General features: G+C 40.1%; 1 protein-coding gene across 1 annotated transcript; it reads right to left on the reverse strand.

The window, feature by feature from the left end:
- Positions 1–874: 874 nt before the first annotated feature.
- On the reverse strand, positions 875–18451 carry LOC125342763 (vomeronasal type-2 receptor 116-like). The gene is made up of 8 exons (XM_048335073.1): positions 18010–18451; positions 17361–17830; positions 15910–16044; positions 6551–6829; positions 4688–5488; positions 3630–3857; positions 2699–2822; positions 875–1797 (listed from the first exon to the last, which is right to left on the reverse strand). The coding sequence occupies exons 1-8, from the start codon at positions 18449–18451 to the stop codon at positions 875–877; spliced, it is 3402 nt and encodes a 1133-aa protein (XP_048191030.1).
- Positions 18452–19598: the final 1147 nt, after the last annotated feature.

Raw genomic sequence — 19598 nt, forward strand, 5'->3', positions numbered from 1 at the left:
CTTAGGCTTGAACAAGAGAAGTTCAGGGACCAGTTCATAGGACCAGATTGACAGAGTCAGTACTGTAACAAACACACACACACACACACACACACACACACACACACACACACACACATATCTAGAGAAAGGCTGCAATTCACCACGTCACCTAGGGAGTGCAAGGTGTCTTGATCCATGTCACCACTTCCATCTTGCTCCCCCATCTCTCCCAACCCACCCTCTCATGTGTGCTAGTTTCATTCCACATTTAGGCATTGAACATTACAAATTCACTTGCCCACCCGCCCTCTCTCCATCTCATTCCCCTTGACCTCCTTCCTCTCCCCCACATCACAATTCCTGGTATTCTGTGTGTGTGTGTGTGTGTGTGTGTGTGTGTGTGTGTGTGTGTGTGCCTGTCCTGGGGCTGGAACACAAGGCCTGTGCATTATCATAAGCAATTATGCTTAAGGCTAGTGTTCTACCACTTGAGACACAGCTCCACTTCCAGGTTTTTGGTGGGGGTTTATTGGACATGGAGTCTCAGAGACTTTTCCTGCTGGGGCTGGTTTTGAACTGTGGTCCTCAAATATCAGTTGGCCTCCTAAGCTGCAAGGATTTGAGGAGTGACAGTGTGCCAAGGGCTGATACACTTTGTTTTTCTGCAAATATCTCTGAACCATCAGAAAACTGGAACTAAGTGCATAGTAACTAGGAAGAACCAAAAATATATGAAATGAAATTCAAATTGACTGCCTCTGGCTACCACTGTGACTGTGCCATTACTAGAAAAATGAGTAAAAGATGCTAATTTATTGAAATGATTCCAACTATGTAAAGTAATATCTAATGTCAAAAAGAAACCCATTTGAACAAATACGTAAGTTCCCTTTTAGGAGGGCTTAATTTGCCCAGGGCATTTTCTGTCCCGAAAGCCATGCAGATAATTTCTATCAGGTCTTATCAAGATGATGTAGCACTTGGGGACAAAGATGCAGCCTAGAAGCCCTGTACTGGAGGCCAAGATTGAGAAGACCTCCACAGCCACCATGACCTTGCCCTTGGCACTGTGGTAGACAGGCAGGAAGGTGAGCCACACACTGCAGAACACCAGCATGCTGAAGGTCAGGAACTTGGCTTCATTGAAGACGTCAGGCAGGTTCCTGGCCAGGAAAGCCACAGTGAAGCTGGCCAGGGCCAGGGAGCCCAGGTATCCCAAGACACAGTAGAAGGCAGTGAGGGAGCCCTTGTTACACAGGATGATGAGGTGGCCATGTTCAGAGTGTGTGTCTGTGTCAATGAAAGGAGGAGAGGTTCCCAGCCAGATTCCACAGAGAGTCATCTGGATCAGAGTGCAGATGGGAATGATGAAGTTAGGAGCTCCTGATTCAAGCAGCCACTTTATCCTTCTCCCTGGAGAAGTGACCTTGAAGGCCAGAACTACAGTTACAGTTTTGGCCAAAACAGCAGAAATGGCTACAGTGAAAACAACTCCAAATATGGTTTGCTGTAGAATGCAGGCCACTGTGTTGGGACGACCAATAAACAGCAAGGAACAGAGGGTACAGAAAATGAGGGAGATGAGCAGGATGTAGCTGAGAGCCTGGTTATTCGCTTTGACAATGGGGGTGTTGTGATGTTTCACAAAGACCCCAAGAACAGCTGCTGTGAGTGTTGATAAGCCCAGAGCCATGCAGACCAAGGCCATTCCCAAAGGCTCCCCATAAGCCAGGAAGCTTGCAGCTCTTAAGAGGCACTGGTTTCTCTGTGTGTTGGCATACTGATGATCTGGACACTTCATACACTGCTCCATATCTGGTGAGGAAGACAAATTTCCATTAGTCCCTTTTCACTACTTAAAAGGAAATTAGGAAATCCCAACCTAGAAAAAAATTCTGCCATATTGATAATTACTAGCATCAACTTCATATGACCAAGTATTGCTAGACAATTTAGCATTATTTGTATAAGTTCATCATGTTTCTACACTTGTCTGCACAAGTCTAGTTGAAACTATTAACTTGCAATGAAAATCATTCATACTCATCCTTGCCATTCCTAATGTCCCAACAATAATTTTAGACATGTCTTCATGCTTCCATAGTAATTTTTGGCCTTTTGTGCACAACGGAATGTCCTTATTTAAAATGAAATCTAAAAGATGTTGCATTTTTTCTGTCCCTGTGTCATATAGATAGGAGCACTGTGGTCCTTCCTTGTATTTGTGATATTTGCTTCTCCTACTCACCTGTAAAGCACCAAAGAACAGAGAATATAATCATTCTTTGAAGCTATAGAGTCAGGTGTTGCACAACACTTGAACCAAAGTAGAAAATTTCCTCTGCTTTAATAACTGTTCTGGACAACTAGGAAATAAAGATCTGCATTTTCTTATAATGTAAAAAAATTTTGCAAAACATGGAGGCCTCATTCTTAAAAGGATTTTGTATTATATATGATAGAAAATACGCTAACATTACTGAGGATTTAAATAAACTACATGCATTATACTAGAATAAGTTATCCTATACACAATTCAGAGCCCACGGTTGTTTTTTCTTTTCAAGAAGCAGTATCATCCATTGTTGTAATTAAACTACTAAGTGAGTGAAGGAAGACTTTGACTGCAATTCCAATACATAACGTTGGTAGTGCTTTTCATGGTTCGTGGGGCACTAGGAGAGAACCTGTATTTGTCCCTCTGCCACGAACTTACCTGTCCCATTAGCCATCTCATTCTCTGAGCAAGGGGTACAATCAAAGCAACAGGCAGCCTTTCCCTCCTGAAGGGATTTCCTGAATCCAGGACCACAACTCTCACTGCAGACAGAATGAACAGGCTGAGGAACATCAGATAAGTGTCAGAAACTGTTTAGGCTTCTCCTAACATTCCCAAACTTTCCTTATTTGAATGACTTGATTCCTTAGAGTAGTATATCAATACACATAAATCTAGTCAGTGAACTGAATGCTGCTACGGATTCCACATCCTGTCACTACAAAAGCTTTATGTGCAACCTCATTCAATGATTCCTCAAATGAAAGAGATGTAAGTAGCATCTCAACTAATCATTAAATGAAACCACCAGCAAAGGGAACTAAGTAAACCTTTCAAATACATAAAGCAATTCCTTTGGTAATTCACTGGTGTTAGAATCCTGCAAAGAAACATGCAATTTGTATATTATGACAATATTCAAATTTCACACTTAGAAACAAAGTGAATTTTTCTTGGAGGGTGCTGATCCTGGAGCTTGAACTTAGTGTCCTAGCAATTTCCTTGAGCTATTTTGTTTTCAAGATTAGTGATCGGCCGTGGCTCTAGTTTAATTTTGGTGTGTTCTAGTGACTTAGATTCTCCAGATTTTTTGCCTTGTGGGGCTCTAAAATGAGCTATAATCTGAGATCTGAGGATGTCAGCCTTCCAAGTAGAGAGGATTAGAAGCATCAGCCAGCACTCAGGACCTCTTTTGTGGTGGTTAAATGTAGATAAGAGTCTCACAGGTATTCCTGCTGTGCTTGACTTCAAACCATGACATTCAGAACTGAATAGCTACTATTACAGGAGTCAGTGCTGGCATTCAATCAGGTATACATTTTACTTACTTATATGCTCTTAGAATCATTAGAATTAAATAACAACTCACTTCTGTAGTTCCTATGGCCCACTCTACCAAATCTTCAGATAAAGATAGTTGATGATCATGTAGAGCAAATGGAGAAAACTGTCCTATTTTCACCTTAAGGTCGAGACCTTGTGGAATATTCCAAATGTTCACAATGTCATATTCTGCCTCCAATTTTCTTTTGTTATCTAAAATCACCTGATCTCCAGCAGGATTCTGAAATTGTGTGTTCTTCAGAAAAGGGTGCAGCTACAAGAGATACATCATCTTATGTTGAAGTATATCCAGGTGGTTAGACAGAAAAGATGAATTAAGAATATCTCCTGAGAGGAGTGGGGCTTTCGATTCAGACCCGCTGCTTCAGTGACGAGACAGAGCCCGGGCTTGAACTAGCGATAAAGGCTCTCATGTGATTACAAAAAAAGAAAAAAGAAAAACAAATAGAAAAGCACCTGAGTGTCTTTAATCTCTGATTCAGAATTAAAGAAAAGCACAGACATGTGATAAAGCACTCCAGAAGAAAGTCTTTGGAGGAATAAGAATGATTTCCTGAAAGCTGGTCACAAAGCAAAGTGCTAGAAGGCCTCTTTTCAAGAGAAACCTATTTCATTTAAATAAGCATAAATGCAGCAATTCTTAGGTGGCTAGAGTTTTCCAAAACAACTAATTTTATGGGTGTCAATAGATATAGCTTGAGCTTCTTCAAGTTATAATACCTAAAAAGAAGGAATCTAGGTTACTTATGAAAAACAGAGATACTTGTACTCAGCTGGTGATCCTTAGAAACTCATAGGTAAAAGGTGATTATACTCTTTTCACAACATTACCTATGTGTATGTGGAGGTTATTAGTTACTAGAAGAAGGTATAGAAGCATGGAATTGATTTCTTTCTTGCTACTGGCCTGTTTTCCATAAGAGCACAGGAGCACATATCTAGAAAACCTCAGAGACATTGATAGACATTTAATTTATTTACTTTGGGGAAACATAACTAAAAGATTTATTTTCATGTTGTAAGGAAGTCCGCTAGGAATTGACTGTGCTTATTGTGCGTGCCATTTGAAATAGAAGGCCTTACCTGTGCAGGGGAAGGCACTGTCTCTTTTCTGTTTTCTATTGTCTGTACTTCTGTTTGATGTAGCAGCATCTCATGGAGAGCCTGGGACACAGCATACACAGCGTTGTATATATTGTAACTGTCTCCAGACATAGTCATATCAAAAATGTGTCCAGGCAACCAATTCAAGGAAGCCCCATGAGGACAGTTCTCCCATGTTACACAGTCAGACTCAGAATCTGAGCAATTAAAAGAGAGACCCCACAGTCGAGCAAGGAAAAAGTCTTCTGGGTATTTGGAAGGGTTCACTGCCTTGACAAAGTCTGTGAATCCAGAAACATCTGGGTGATGGTGTGAAAAAGCAAGAGGGACATGGAATGAACCTTGCATGAAATATCTCCTCCTCATTGGTAACTCCCACTGTGAGTTCAGGATACAAACTTTACCTTTTATTAAATACTGCTCAATAAACACCATTAAATCTAGTACGTATTCCTTATCACCGTATATGATGAGGATATTTGCTGAAGATTTGTTAATCTGGTTATACAGGGCCATGATTTCAAATGGTAGGCCATAATTTTGGATTGCTAGCTCGAAGGCTACACAAACTCTGTTCTTGTCCATCTCTTCTTTCAGTAGATGAAGAATCCACAAGCCATTCTCATCACGAAAGGTGAACAGTCCCACCCAGTTCCATCTGAAGTAAAGCAGTAAGGAGACCATGGCAGTGGCTATGGACGTGTCCTTTGAGGCCATTTGATAGAGAGCAGGGAACTTCCTGTGGTCATTCAGGGCCTGATCGAAAGGCCCAATGGAGAGCTAAAAGGCATGAAAATTGGATGCTCCATGAATGAGAAGATTTCTATCCATCACAATCTCAGCCATGATGTATATTAAATAACGTGTCAAACTAGGTGACAGGATTTTCTTTCACTTTTTGAAAAAAATTGAAAATTTTAATATGTGTGCAACATGTCAATGTGTTATTAAATTCTCTTTATCTTTGTCACTACTTCCAATAAAACCTCCTTTCTATTACAATTCCAGCCATATAGTCCTAGTTCCCTTTTCACATATGTACTTTGAATAGTATGTTGTATTTTCTCACCTGTTTATTTCCTATTCATTTGGTCCTTTGCACATCTCCTTAACACCCGTACCCTTCAGGCAATATATACTATATTTTTCTGTTGTTCGTTCATTTGTATATTGTTTGTTATTTGATTAGAGAGATTGTAGCATGGAATTCCACATTTAGGTTTAACCTACTTTATATGTTAATTAAATATTAGCATATATATAAGCAATATGTGTTCTATCCTTATATCATATTTCATATTCATATGTTAGATGTAATATTTATATATGAGAGAACAAATGCTTACTTTCTCTTCCAGGGCCTGACTTACTACTTTCAACATTATATCTTTCACTTTCTGGTGGGAAGGTGTGTCAGTGTGTTTGTGTGTGTATGTGTGTGTGTGTGTTTGTATAGGACTATTAACTGTCAGAGCCCCATGCAATTTCTTGGATTTTTCCTCAAGACTTGAACCACGGGTTACTTCCTGATTTTTGCAGGGTAATTGCAGGGTAATTAGTTCCTATGTAGCTAGTATTGCACATGTGAGACACCAACACCCATCTCAGCATACCTTTATACTTTAAAGATATTTTCCATTTCCTGAATTTTTAAAGAAAATTATTGATAATTTAAAAAATTCCAAATAGTCCCTTCTTATGCTCTAAATAGATAACCTATTTTCTTGAATACTTACTCTTTGATGTCACAAAGTTTGATAGGCTCATGATTGCAGTCACTATTTCTCATTCTCTTCTAAACACTTGAAATGGCACCAAATTAGACCCTCCTCCCAACCTCACCTGTGGAAACCTGTAGAGGTCCAGCAATGTGCCTATCTGGCCAGATGTTACTCCTGATGGTCCTGTAAGTGCTCCTATAGACTTGCTGCCACTTATACATGAGTAGTTAGGAACCATGTAGTTCCCAAAAAAGCAAATGAAGGGATTTTTCAATGATGTTGGCAATCCATCTTCAACGTTACAGATATCAAATCCCAGAGTCAAGTTATGTAAAAGAGTAGGAGTTTTGTTGATCTCTTCCACAGCAAAAGTCAAGGCCAAAACAAACTGATAGTTCTTGAAGTTAAGCCTGTGTAATTAGCATAGAAATTTCAGGGTATTTCAAAACTTATTATTTTGATGGACTGAATTCTTGCTTTTCTGCCAAGGAATATGGTAAAACATTAGCCGTAATGGAGATGGAAAGTGTATATAGTGTCTAATGCTTGCATATAAGATTAAATAAGGATATGCAGGTAATTTTTTATGAAGGAGATTCAGAAAGTTACTTTTGCCAAGAATGAGAGATTATTTGTTCCCTGCTACTTCATGCACCAGAGCAAAAACCTCTTGTGCACTAAAGATGGAATAGGCTCTCATGAGACACCAAACATTTTTTTTTGCCCACCAGAATGTATATTTTTATTAATTTAGTGATTTACTTTTTATTATTAGTGTAGAGTTGATATAAAGAAGGATTACAATTACATAGTTCAGGTAATGAATAATGAGTACAATCCTTTTTGTACCATGTCTCCCCTTCTGTGTTTTTCTCCTGGTATTTTCCCTTTGTCCCTATCCACAAGATATACACTTCATTTTTTATCTAATGTCTAGTGGGCACCACTATTGTACTTGTTCACCATTCTTCGACCTTTTATGTACACTGCATTATCCACTCAAATACAAACAGGACAAAAGGAAAAGAAAACAAAAACAGCAACAATGGAAACTGTAAATGTTTCCTTTCCTTGGAGTTCATTTCATAGAGTAATATTTTCTATGAACATCTGCACATAGCTATCAAGGATTTGTCAACCACTCCTATGCATATACTCTTTTGACCTAGGTGTGTGAATGTCTAGAGTCCTATATAATTTTCAGAGACCAAATATTCTGTTGTGTTTTACTTGGAGTAACCACCTCCACCTGTGGCAGGGCCAGGCCAACTAACAAATCCTCAGGTGAAGAGCATTTTTCAGAAGCAAAGTGTCATTTAAGTTTCCATAGCAAGCTCTGCTCACAGACCCAACATATTGAACAGCTTCCTGTGACATTAACCAGGACAAAAGAGCTCAAATATGTGAGCAAGGAATTTTATTTTCTCTTATCTAATAAAACAAAAGGATGCACCCAACTTTGAGGACCTCATCTTGAAGAGTGGAACCTTCAACATGGAGGATGAGGAGAGAATTGTAAGCAAGCTATATATTGAAATGCCACTTCTAAGGCCGCCATTGTAAAATGCAATGATCCCTACTCTCTTCCTAATATAATTAGATTGAGAAACTGGAAAGCAAAAATACAGGGGGTAAAAAAAACCAAAGTAACTTTCTATGTGTCATTTCTGTGACTGTAAAGGTGTGTGTGTGTTTGTGTGTGTGTGTGTAAATCCACACAATCTTATGAAATTAAAACATGCTGTTCTAAAAACAAAACAATAGAGGAAGGATGGAAATCCAAATGATAGGATAAAGTGATTAAAAAGAAGTATTTGCATATGTGAAATTTCATATTGGAAACCTACCATGTCTTCTAAGGATGAGAAAATAGTGAGCTTGATGAAAATCTAATTGAATGTACATATGTGGAGGACTTAATCTGAACGCAAGAATGAAGATATGTTGATAAAGTTTTGCCAAAAGTTGACAACAGTATTATAGCAAAGAAAATAATACCATTTGGGGGTTCAGTTCTGCTGATGAAAGGGATAGGAGGTCAGGGAAGAGGAAACAGATAGCATTCATCTAGTGTACATCTAGAGTTCCCTCAGTGATTTAAAATCCTGAGAACAAAACAGGACATGGAAATAAGATGTGTTACTTACGGCTTGTCTTCATACTTGGAAGCATCGCTGTTATTGCGATCTGTTCCCAAAGTGTAGAGAGGGAAAAACCCAACAATCATCACATCTCCATCCATGTGTGCTCGCTGCTTCATGGTGGAAAAGCACCTAGTACCTGCCAAGGAATTGACAGGGAGGAGAAACTGGAGAAAAATGAGTCTGAAAATCAAAGGGCACATCCCTGAAGCATCTGCCAAGCTGAAATTCTGGCTGAAAGTGAGACCCACAGTGTCCGGTATGTATAGTCATATATCCTTGTCCAGATGCACATGTGTCTTTTTGTTGACAGAGAGATACACTGTTGTCCATCTTTCCTTTCAGCCTCTTGTGAATCCCCAGAGAGAATGTGTAAAACCCTTCTCTGAGGCTCTGCATCTGAGGCCTTGCATCCAGGAGAAAAATATTATTTGGAAAATGTGTTTGCCATTCTCCTTCTTCATCGCAGGTGCTGTGATTTCTCTCAGATCACAGATAGTGAGGCCCTGGGGATGAAGTTATTTTTGATATATATGGTTTCACATCTGTGTCCAGAAACTTTTTGCATGAAAGCCATTTGGGATGAAGCAACTGGATTGCATCAGAGGCTGCATGGAAATGGTCAGAAAACAATCTACCTCAGTGAACTATCAAACAAAGTTCTTACTGCATTGTATCCACAGGGTCAGTTCACACACCCAATCTCCATTCCAGCCACCAGATATTACTGATGGATTCAAGCAGGTTTCAGTAAGAATTCTGTGTGCACAGCCCACCACAAACAAACCCAGTTACTATTGCCCAAGAAAGCAGTGAATCCGCCAAAACCAGCAATTTCACTTCAAAAGGTCAAGGTCCATGCCAAAATTGAGTTTTGCATTTCCATTCTGCCCTTTTATCTACTAACAGATCATGTGTACTGTACTTTCTAACATAGATCAAGTTATTCTCCTGATATACTTGTTTGGAAACATGTAGTTATTGATGAAATTTCTCTTTATCATAAGGCTTAATTCATATTGAAACCAAGTCTATGTTTTCTGCTTGTTAAAACATATTAGACCCAAATTCCATGCAGACTTTAGTGACCCTGGAGAAGACAGCTACCTCAGGGCAGTGAACACACTCTGCATGCCTGCAGTGTTGGGTGCTTATTATGGTACACTTGTCCATTGTCATTCAGTGTCTATCACAAAATACTTATCTCAGAATACGGGAAGAACATGGCAGTGTAAGAAATTTAAAAATGAAGGAGGAAAAAAGCCTTTCTAATGAGATTGATAGTGGTCTATTATACCTGACTATTCATTACATTATACAGCATTTTATCACTGAATTTATAGATTCTTGGTAGATATATAGAGAGGTCTTCTTGAGACGTGAACATGTATGCATGCAATGAGCCTGAGCCTCACAATGTATAAGCTTTGAATAATATCACAAATATATGTCTTGTGGAACAGACATACAGATTTCCCTAATGGGTCCATGAAATTAAATTTCCGTGATTTCTGTGTAAGTGCTCTTTTTCTTCATTCTTGGCAGCATTTCTTATTAGTCTTCTAGATGATAGATACTGTAAATGGAGTGAGATAAAATTCGGTGTCATTTGGCTTTCCATTTTCTTTCTGCCAAAGATGTTTAGTATATCTTTGTATACTTTTTTTTGAAATCTTTGTATACTTTTGTGAACCATGCATACTTCTGGTTTTGAGAAATGTCTTTAAGTTTATTTTCCAATTTGTTTGTTGCCCAGCTTATTCCTTGGGAGTTTATGTTTCTGTGCTTTCAGCATATTCTGGTTACTAATCCCTTACCATGTGTTTAATATGTAAAATCTGTAGGCCATATATTCAGTCTCGTGACTGTTTACTTCATGTGCCAAAGTTTTTGAGTTTGATATAATACCCTTTGTCAGTTCTTGCTCTTACTTGCTGCCTATACAATTTTTTTCATTGTTGTTATTTGTGCTGTAGTGCTTTACCTTAAGCTTTAGCTCTTTAATATTGTGGGGCTGGAAAAAAAAAAGGTTAAAATACAAATCCCAGTTAATTCGTAGTTTAAGGTTTCCTGGAAACAGTATTTAGGAGAAAATGGCCACAAGTATGATCACAGAGAAAGAAACTCTGTGTGGGGAGCCATTCAATTAGCACATGCACTGGCTGTGTGTGTGTCCTCATGTGGTGCCTTTGCAGCCAGAGGGAACATGGCTGGCTCATAAACCAGAAGAGCCTCTGTAGCCAGCCTTTACTCCCAGGACTGTGAGAAAAGCAATTCAGGGCATGAATAACCAAAAAAATGTGGCATATGAACACAATGGGAGTCTACACTTCCATCACTGATGGGCCTGGGTAACTGCAGCTGTAATCAGTACACAGGGGATGCAAGGCGGGTGAACCAATGCATATTTTATTTTCAAGAGGGCCAGGGTTTAAGTAGGGTCAAAAATCAACTTACAATTTCAAGGGTAAAAGGTTAACATAGCATGTGATTCATTATGATTATTATAAAAACTGAGGAATGCCATTACTGGGAGGAAAGAAGCTAATACAGAAGTTTATCCACTACAAAAGTTTGCTGCTTCAAAGAGAGTTTACATATCTAAGGCTGAGCTATTTCCTAGCTATTATTTGCTCAGGACTTTGACCAGAACTCCACTCACCTAGAAGATACTTCCCTGTTTACTATGCAAAGACTGCGGAATACTTGGGAGGAAACTTTGCTAATTACTAAGGAGAGGCTGTCCTATTCATATTGAGAATCTACCACGTGAAGGCAGCTGGTCAAACTAGTCTCCTCAAGGAGACTTTGTATGAGGAAAGGGGAGATTCTCTTGACAAGGTGTGGCGTCCTTTGGCCTGCAGACACAAAGAAACTCCTTACTGGGAATATGTTCCCAAGGGCCTATTAGTATGCTAATAAGGCATCGAAGTAACTGTGCTGAGGCTAAGCTTTCCACTTGGTCAAAGAAATTAGTTCTCCCACATTTCCCCCTTTTTAAAATTAATTATCAACAGCTGCTTTTTTACTAAGCTTAAGGGCAGTCAGTAACATATCAGAAGATCTATCTCTAGTGAAATGCTTCATTATGGCTATGATAACACAATATCCTAAGAAGAAGACACATAACATAAGTAATAAGGCAATAGAAGCACTTCCAATACTATGGGTAATACTTTGCCACCACCCCCTAGGGTCTAATCCTTCTAAGGTCTTGGCAAGTCCTTGGGCTAAGTCATCAATAGAAGAAGCATTTGGCAATTCCTTTTGAAAAGCCTCAAAAACCTCCCTGTATAAACTTTGCTCACTTAAACTACCATTTGCTATGGTTCCATCTATAAGCATTTGTATATCATTCCATTCACATTCAGAGGCATTATATTTATAAGGTATTACACAGACATGACTAGAATTCCAATCACAAGTCAAAAACAATTGTTGCTATAAAGCCAAATATTTCTGTCCAAGCCAATACATGCCTCCTTTGACAGCTTCTTTCTCATCTTGAAGGTGGGTGATGTTGCCACAGATTGTGGGAGTCCTGGTGCCACTGCAACATAAAGTCATGAATTTGTACAGATTGTCGCAATGTGGCTCTGGATACTGCTGCAGAAGTGGCGATGGCAATCAATCCAACGAGTCCAGCGATGATCAGTCCAATTGCACGACGACTTCTCTTTAAAAGCTGCTTGAAAAATTGCATTACTAGTCCTTGTACAGGTCCTCTAGCCCAGGGACGATGTATACGAACAGGAACCCAAAGGGAGTTGCGCTGGGTTAAAATCATGATCCTATCTTGACTAAAATTAAAGGTGACATTGTTATTCAAGCAAGTATACAGCTTACAATCAATGCAGGTAATGGTATTATTAGTTATGTTTATGGGGCCGACCATCAGTACTTGTGAAAAATGAACACAAGCTGAAAGGTTATAGGCCTTTATAACTTTAAAGTTGTAGGAAGCTGAAGATCTTTTAGTTCCCATGTAGGTTCCATTAGCCAGCAGTACAGGGGCCAGAGAAGCTGCTAATTTCCACAGATGACTTTGTGGAGGAAATAGCCTATTTCCATGGGCTAGAGCAACCTGGGGGTCACTAAAGCCTGCTCCAAACCACCCTAAAAGCTGTTTAGCAGACATGGCATTGGACATATTCATAGATAAATTAAGGTCACAAGATGGGTTATATTCAGTGCAGTTTTTCAACCACACACCAAAAGGTCCCCAATCATACCAAGTATGTTGGGATGTATTCCAAATAGTTGGAAAAATTCCTTGATAATTTTCCCAACACTTTTCAGTAAAGTTCAGGTTTAGATAAATAAAGTTGTCACATTTATGCAGACCAACAGGACTAGGATAATTGTCCAACTTATAAGTAGGAGATCCCACAGACCAAGAGGACAGTCTAATCAGCCAAGTTCTACTGGAATTATATGAACCTGCATGCTGAATCCAATATTGATATCTAAAAGGGTAACATGGGGAATGGCCTAGACAGATAGCCTTAGAAAACTGAGAGTAAGAGAAATGAAAAGATCGTCCTTCCTCTATAGGAAAGACTGGAGTGCCAGACCCATAAGGGGGAGAGAGTAAGTCAGGAATAGATGTGGAAACAGAGACAGGGGCTTCTGTCCATAAGTATGGACACAACAAGGGAGGATTAGAAATATAGGCCCAATACATTACCTCTGAGGTAACCTCTGCAGTAGAATTACAAATTATCAGAGCACACATGGCCAGGAACAGATGTTCAGGAGTCAGTGCTTTTCTGGTAGATACCACTACCTCCTGGGCTTTGACAGTCAGCGCTTTTACCTGTCCCCAAGAGGGTAAAGGGGCTGTGCTTGCTCTTCGAGGTTTTTTTTTATGGAGACTGAGGGCGGCTATGGCTTGAATTGGGATGGTCTCAACCTCGCTTGGATGAGGACGTCTTGCCCTGCTCCTGATGTTCTGGGGGCACTCGTTGCCGGACCCAACAGAGTGGATGCCAGAAGGATCAGCCATCTTCTGTGGAAACATAAGCATACCCTCGCCCTTGGGTTATTAACTCCCCAAGGACCCAATCTAGCCCCTCCCCCGGTTTTATCCAAACTGGCTGCAGTTTGTTTAACATTGGTGGAGCTAGGAAGTGTCGCTCCGCTCTCACCTTGAGACAAATTTAAAAAGTTAAGGACAAATAGTGCTTCTGCAATAAAGGCTCGAGCTGTTTTGTAAAGATTTTTCATAGAAGTTGCATATTCCTCAGTGCTATCCATACTCTCCATCTTTAACTTTTTAATTTGTGTTTTTAAGGTATAGTGAGATCTTTCTACTATACCTTGACCTTGAGGATCATATTCAATTCCTGTATCATGAAGGATGTTATGAAATTCTAAAAATTTTCATACTTGTTTACTGGAATAAGCTGGTGCATTGTCAGTTTTTATTTGAGAAGGTATCCCTATGACTGCAAATGTTTCTAGTAAATGTTGAATAACATGAGTCCCTTTTTCCCCCGGTAGAGGCTTGGCCCAAATAAATGAAGAATATGTGTCAATGGTAACATGTACATATTGTAAACGGCCAAATTCAGGGATGTGTGTTACATCCATTTGCCAAATTTCATTAGGAGCCAGGCCTTGAGGATTAGCACCACGGGGGAGAGTTCGTAAATGCAAAGGTCGGCAAGTAGGACAATTGGCAATAATTTGTTTAGCTTGTTTAAAAGGAATTTTATAAGTGACATGTAAATGACCTGCATTAGAATGCCAGGCAGCATGATCTTCTTCTGCTGAAGCAAAAGAGACTAAAGCATCTACTTTAGAATTACCACATGCCATAGGACCTGGTACATTAGAATGAGCACGAATATGAACTACATGTAAGGAGTTTTGCCTCTGGCGCAACAGGCTCTGTAATTGTTTAAATAGTGAACCTAGTGGGGGTTTTATTTGAGAAATGACAGCAGAATATATATTGCACAAAACATGTGCTGCATAGGCAGAGTCAGTAATTAAATTGAAGGGTACCAAGAAATTTTCCAGAGCATATATATTATAGCCTGTAGCTCATTTTGTTGTGCTGATTGCCAGGGAGTTGATATTTATCTTGATATTTATCTTCTGTCCAAAAAGCACATTTGTTATTTTTAGTACCATCTACAAAAACATTAGGAGCATTTAGGATGGGCTCAGAAAGTAGAATATTATCAATAATGTAAGTTTGTCTTTGAAAAAATTGCCATAAAGGGCTAGAAGGTAGATGATATAAGATTTCTCCAGTGAAGCCATTTAATGCTAGAGGGAGAAGATTAGAGGTTTGTAAGGCAAATTCAAACTGCTGTTTAGGTATAGGGATGATAATAAAGTATATATCTTGTCCACTGATTTGCAGTCAACTTTTACGGCCTTGCATAATAATGAAACTGATCATCTCCGGATAAGTGGTTAAGGTTTTAGAGAATGTATGTTTAGTATATACCCATTCCAAAGGCTTAATGTACTGTGCTAGCACCCCTGTGGGGTAATCTTTGGTAAGTAAAATTAATAACCCAATGGGGGCAGATAAGTCTACCCGAGCTAAGGAATTTTGAGTCAGGGCCTTTTCTACTAAGAGTAGCTCCTGACGTGCCTCATCAGTTAATTTACGAGGGCTATTTAAATCCGAATATCCTTGAAGAATGGAAAATAGATTATGCAAAGCATATGTGGGAATTCCTAAGGAAGGGCGAAGCCAATTAATGTCCCCTAGTAACTTTTGAAAATCACTAAGAGTTTTTAACGCTTCAGTCCAAATTTTTATTAATTGGGGGGTAATTGCTTGTCTTCTAACTAAATATCCCAGATACTTAAATGGCTCTTCTGTTTGGATTTTATCAGGGGCAACTACTAAACCATACTGCTGCAGGTGCAAAGGCAAAATTTTTAACAACTCTGATAGAACAGCAAGCAATAAATCATCCATATAATGAATACATAAAACCTGAGGAAATCTTTTTCTAATGGGTTCTAATGCTCTGGCTACAAAAGTCTGACACATAGTGGGCAAGTTCATCATGCCTTGAGGCAAAACTTTCCATTGAAACCTTCGGTGGGGTCCTTGGAGATTTATTCGAGGTAAAGAAAAAGCAAAACGCGAGCAGTCCTCAGGGTGTAAAGGAACAGTAAAGAAACAATCTTGCAAATCTATTACTATAATATGCCAATTTTTAGGAATCATAGATGGCTGGGGGATGCCAGGTTGTAAAGCATCCATAGGCATCATAGCTGTATTTACTGCTTTCAAATCAGTGAGCAATCTCCATTTGCCAGATTTCTTTTTAATAACAAAAATAGGAGAGTTCCAGGGAGAGGTAGATACCTCAATATGACTTTTAGCTAACTGATCTTCAACAAGTTGCTTCGTGGCTGCCAATTTTTCTTTAGATAAAGGCCATTGCTCAATCCAGACTGGACGATCTGACCGCCAGGAAATCTTAATGGGGGATACATCCATCTGAACGTCAAGGGAAAACTAAATGAGCCTCCCACTGTTCCATAACATCTCGACCAATGATGATAATAGGTACTTCTAAAACATATGGCTTAATAATAGCATGTTGGCCTTGACAATCAATAATATCCTGATATTCAACACTTTGTTTAATAACTGAGACTGGTGTACTACTGACACCTTTTATTTCACATTGGATTGTTTGAGTCACCCAGCCTCAAGGCCATTCAGTATGTCTAATTATAGTGATGTCAGAGCCAGTATCCAGCAATCCTTCAACCTGTGTGTCTCCTATATAAAACTTACAATAAGGTTGTTTTTTGTGCTACATTTAAAGTCCAGAAAACATATTGGGGGTCTGTACTGCCAAAACCTCCTTGCCGGGGGATTTGTAGAAGATGATATAGATATGTATGGAAGTAAAATTAATTGTGCAATACGATCCCCAGCATTAATATCATAAGGTACAGGGGAGGTCATAAGGACTTGGATTTCTCCTGTGTAGTCCGAGTCGATTACTCCTGGTATAACTAACACCCCTTTAGCCTTTAAACTGGAACGCCCCATAAGGACGCCCCAGGTCCCCGATGGCAAGGGGCCATAGATGCCAGTTCTAACTCTGGTGGGAGAGGAGTTAGCCGGAAGAGTTAAGGTCTGGTATGAGGGAAGGTCCACTGGGGCGCTCCCACTAGTGGCTGGTTGTAATGAGAAGATGGTGGGGAAGCCTCATTCATTGAAGTGGGGCCACGAGGCTGGCCCCGTGCCCCGTTTCCCCAATGCCTAGCACTTCCTCCCTGCACTACTCCTGATGGAAAGGAAAGCATATTCCCATCAATGTCAGTTTCAGACAGACATTCTCGGGTCCAATGCACCCCACGTTTGCAGCGAGGGCATTTCCCCGGCAGCTTTGTACTTGCCGGTTTTCTTTTAACACAATTTCTTTTAGTATGTCCCTTGTCTCCACAGCTAAAACATCTAAGTTCCCTGGATTCGGGTAATTTTAGATTGGCAGCCAAAGTCTGTCTCAACAGCCTCATCTTTTGAGAGTCTGAATATACATTCCGACAAGCCTTGGCATATACTAGTATATCCCTAGTCTCTCTAACAGGCAAAATAGCACGCTGACAATCCTCATTAACATTCTCAAATGACAGTAATTTAATTAATTGATCACGAACAGCAGCATCTTGTACTGTCCTATCTATGTTTTTTTTTTTTTTTTTTTTTTTCTGAAGGCGCTCTATGAAGTCTAAGTAGGGTTCCTGGGCCCCTTGAATAATGCGTGCCCAAGGGCCTTCCTTTTCACCTTCGGGTCGTACCTGACCCCATGCCTCTAGGCATATTTCCTGCAGCTGCTCGTGAATCTCCCTTGGGGTATTTACTTGGTCCTGGGGGCGCTTGTAATCCCCAGTGCCTGTTAGCATAGCATGTGTTATCCTGCGGAGGGCAGGATTAGGGGACTGAGTATTTTGGGCTGCTTTGGCTGCGGCAATATCACTATACCACATTAACCATTGTAGATATTCCTGAGGTTTTAATAACGCTCTACAAATAACTTTCCAGTCCTCAGGGGCCAGGTTTCCATAAGCAGAAACAATTGCCAACATTAGTTCTTTAACATATGGCGTCTGCGGTCCATATAAAGTTACCGCCTTCTGTAGCTGAGTTAAGTGGGCCATATTAATGCTCTCATAATGAGGAGGCTGCGCTACCCCATCGACCGGAGGGGGTCGAATGATGGGGAAGGCTCTGTAGCGAGGGAGAGGAACAAAATCCTCAGAGTCAGAATCTGAAGAAGAGAGGAGTAAAGGCAGGCGTTGCAGCTGCGATTTTTTTCTCTTCAAGTCTCATTTTCATTGCAATCTGTGGCAGATTGCTAGAGCGTCGGTAGCGCTCTGACTGCCCTGCTGAGCTATATGGACCGGCTTCATTTTCTGAAGAGATGTGGGTAGCAGGGCAAAGATTCACCTTTTGGCACTACTCTTTCTCTATCACAGCTGGCAGGAGATTGCTCAGGTGTAGCCATCTCTTTTAACTCCTGCCCAATTCGAGTTTTTTCCTCCTCGGGCAAATTATAAGCCTTCATAGCTTTCTCCACATCAGCCTCCAGCTCAGCAGCTGTTATTACTACAGCATCACGAGACACCATACTTAGTGCTGCATGCGTTAATGCCCAAACAGACCAAAATGTGACTGGAACTTTATTTCCATGCCTATATGCCTTTGCCACATTATTCTTTACTCGTTCCCAGACATCTAAATCTAAAGTAACTTCCTCTGGGAACCATGGATTATACTCCACTACCACCTGTACGCACTCATCTATTTGTGAGTGGGAGACTATAGCTCCCTTCCGTTTCAGTACATGGTGGATGAGATTAGAAAATGGAGTTGATTTAGCTTGTCCCATAACCCCATAATTCTTTAAGAATAGGAGCTCACCACACAGATCCCTTATCTCCTGTGAATTACACACAGATCCCTTGTCTCCTGTGAATTAAAAATATCTCTCACCTCACTCGAGAGCTTGGCAGTTCCGCAATCTCCTATGGATCAATTGTCAGGTCCCTGAGTCCGGATGCCAGATGTTGGGCCTGGGTAACTGCAGCCTTAATCAGGACATGGGGGATGCAAGGCGAGTGAACCAATGCATATTTTATTTTCAAGAGGGCCAGGGTTTAAGTAGGGTCAAAAATCAACTTACAATTTCAAGGGTCAAAGGTTAACATAGCATGTGATTCATTATGATTATTATAAAAATTGAGGAATGCCATTACTGGGAGGAAAGAAGCTAATACAGAAGTTTATCCACTACAAAAGTTTGCTGCTTCAAAGAGAGTTTACATATCTAAGGCTGAGCTATTTCCTAGCTATTATTTGCTCAGGACTTTGACCAGGACTCCACTCACCTAGAAGATACTTCCCTGTTTACTATGCAAAGACTGAACGGAATACTTGGGAGGAAACTTTGCTAATTACGAAGGAGAGGCTGTCCTATTCATATTGAGAATCTACCACGTGAAGGCAGCTGGTCAAACTAGTCTCCTCAAGGAGAGTCTTCCACATGGTCAAAGAAATTAATTCTCCCACACATCACAAAGAAAGATATTGTACCATTTGGGAGGAAATGGGAAGACTTGGACAAAAATAATATTAATCAATGTAAGGCAGACCCAAGTAAATCTCAGGTTGCATGGCTTCCTTCAATTGTTGTAATGACAATTATGCCTGTAAATTTACAAATAAACACAGTAGATGGTAAAAGTCAAAGAAAAACATTTCCACATCCTTAACAATACAGAAGTCTAGATAAGAGACTCACAATGGCTCATTTGCTATGTGCAAGAGAGAAAGAAGACCTATTCAGGAAGGGAATACCAGATTCTATCTGGAAGGAATAGCCTTAACCCAGATACACACACACAGAGCAAGGATGCTGAGAGAAGGAGAGACTCTAGCCACACAGGATTATCTGGCAAGGAGCTGGTTGTCCTTACACATTGCAGAGGATAAGCATGCAATGGCATTGCTCCAGGCACTGAGCATAGCACACTCGC

The sequence above is a fragment of the Perognathus longimembris genome, chromosome 27, assembly GCF_023159225.1.
Source record: "Perognathus longimembris pacificus isolate PPM17 chromosome 27, ASM2315922v1, whole genome shotgun sequence".
In the NCBI taxonomy this organism is placed as follows: domain Eukaryota; kingdom Metazoa; phylum Chordata; class Mammalia; order Rodentia; family Heteromyidae; genus Perognathus; species Perognathus longimembris.

Bases quoted from the DNA above. Each gene is read 5' to 3' on its own strand.
- LOC125342763 (XM_048335073.1), bottom strand. From the start codon at position 18,451: ATGGGACAAGCTAAATCAACTCCATTTTCTAATCTCATCCACCATGTA. The intron at 17,831-18,009 runs GTGAATCTTTGC...TCTCTTCTTCAG, and splicing joins AGAAAGAGTAGTGCCAAAAG to ATTCTGACTCTGAGGATTTT. The intron at 1,798-2,698 runs GTAAGTTCGTGG...CTTCCTCACCAG, and splicing joins TGAGATGGCTAATGGGACAG to ATATGGAGCAGTGTATGAAG.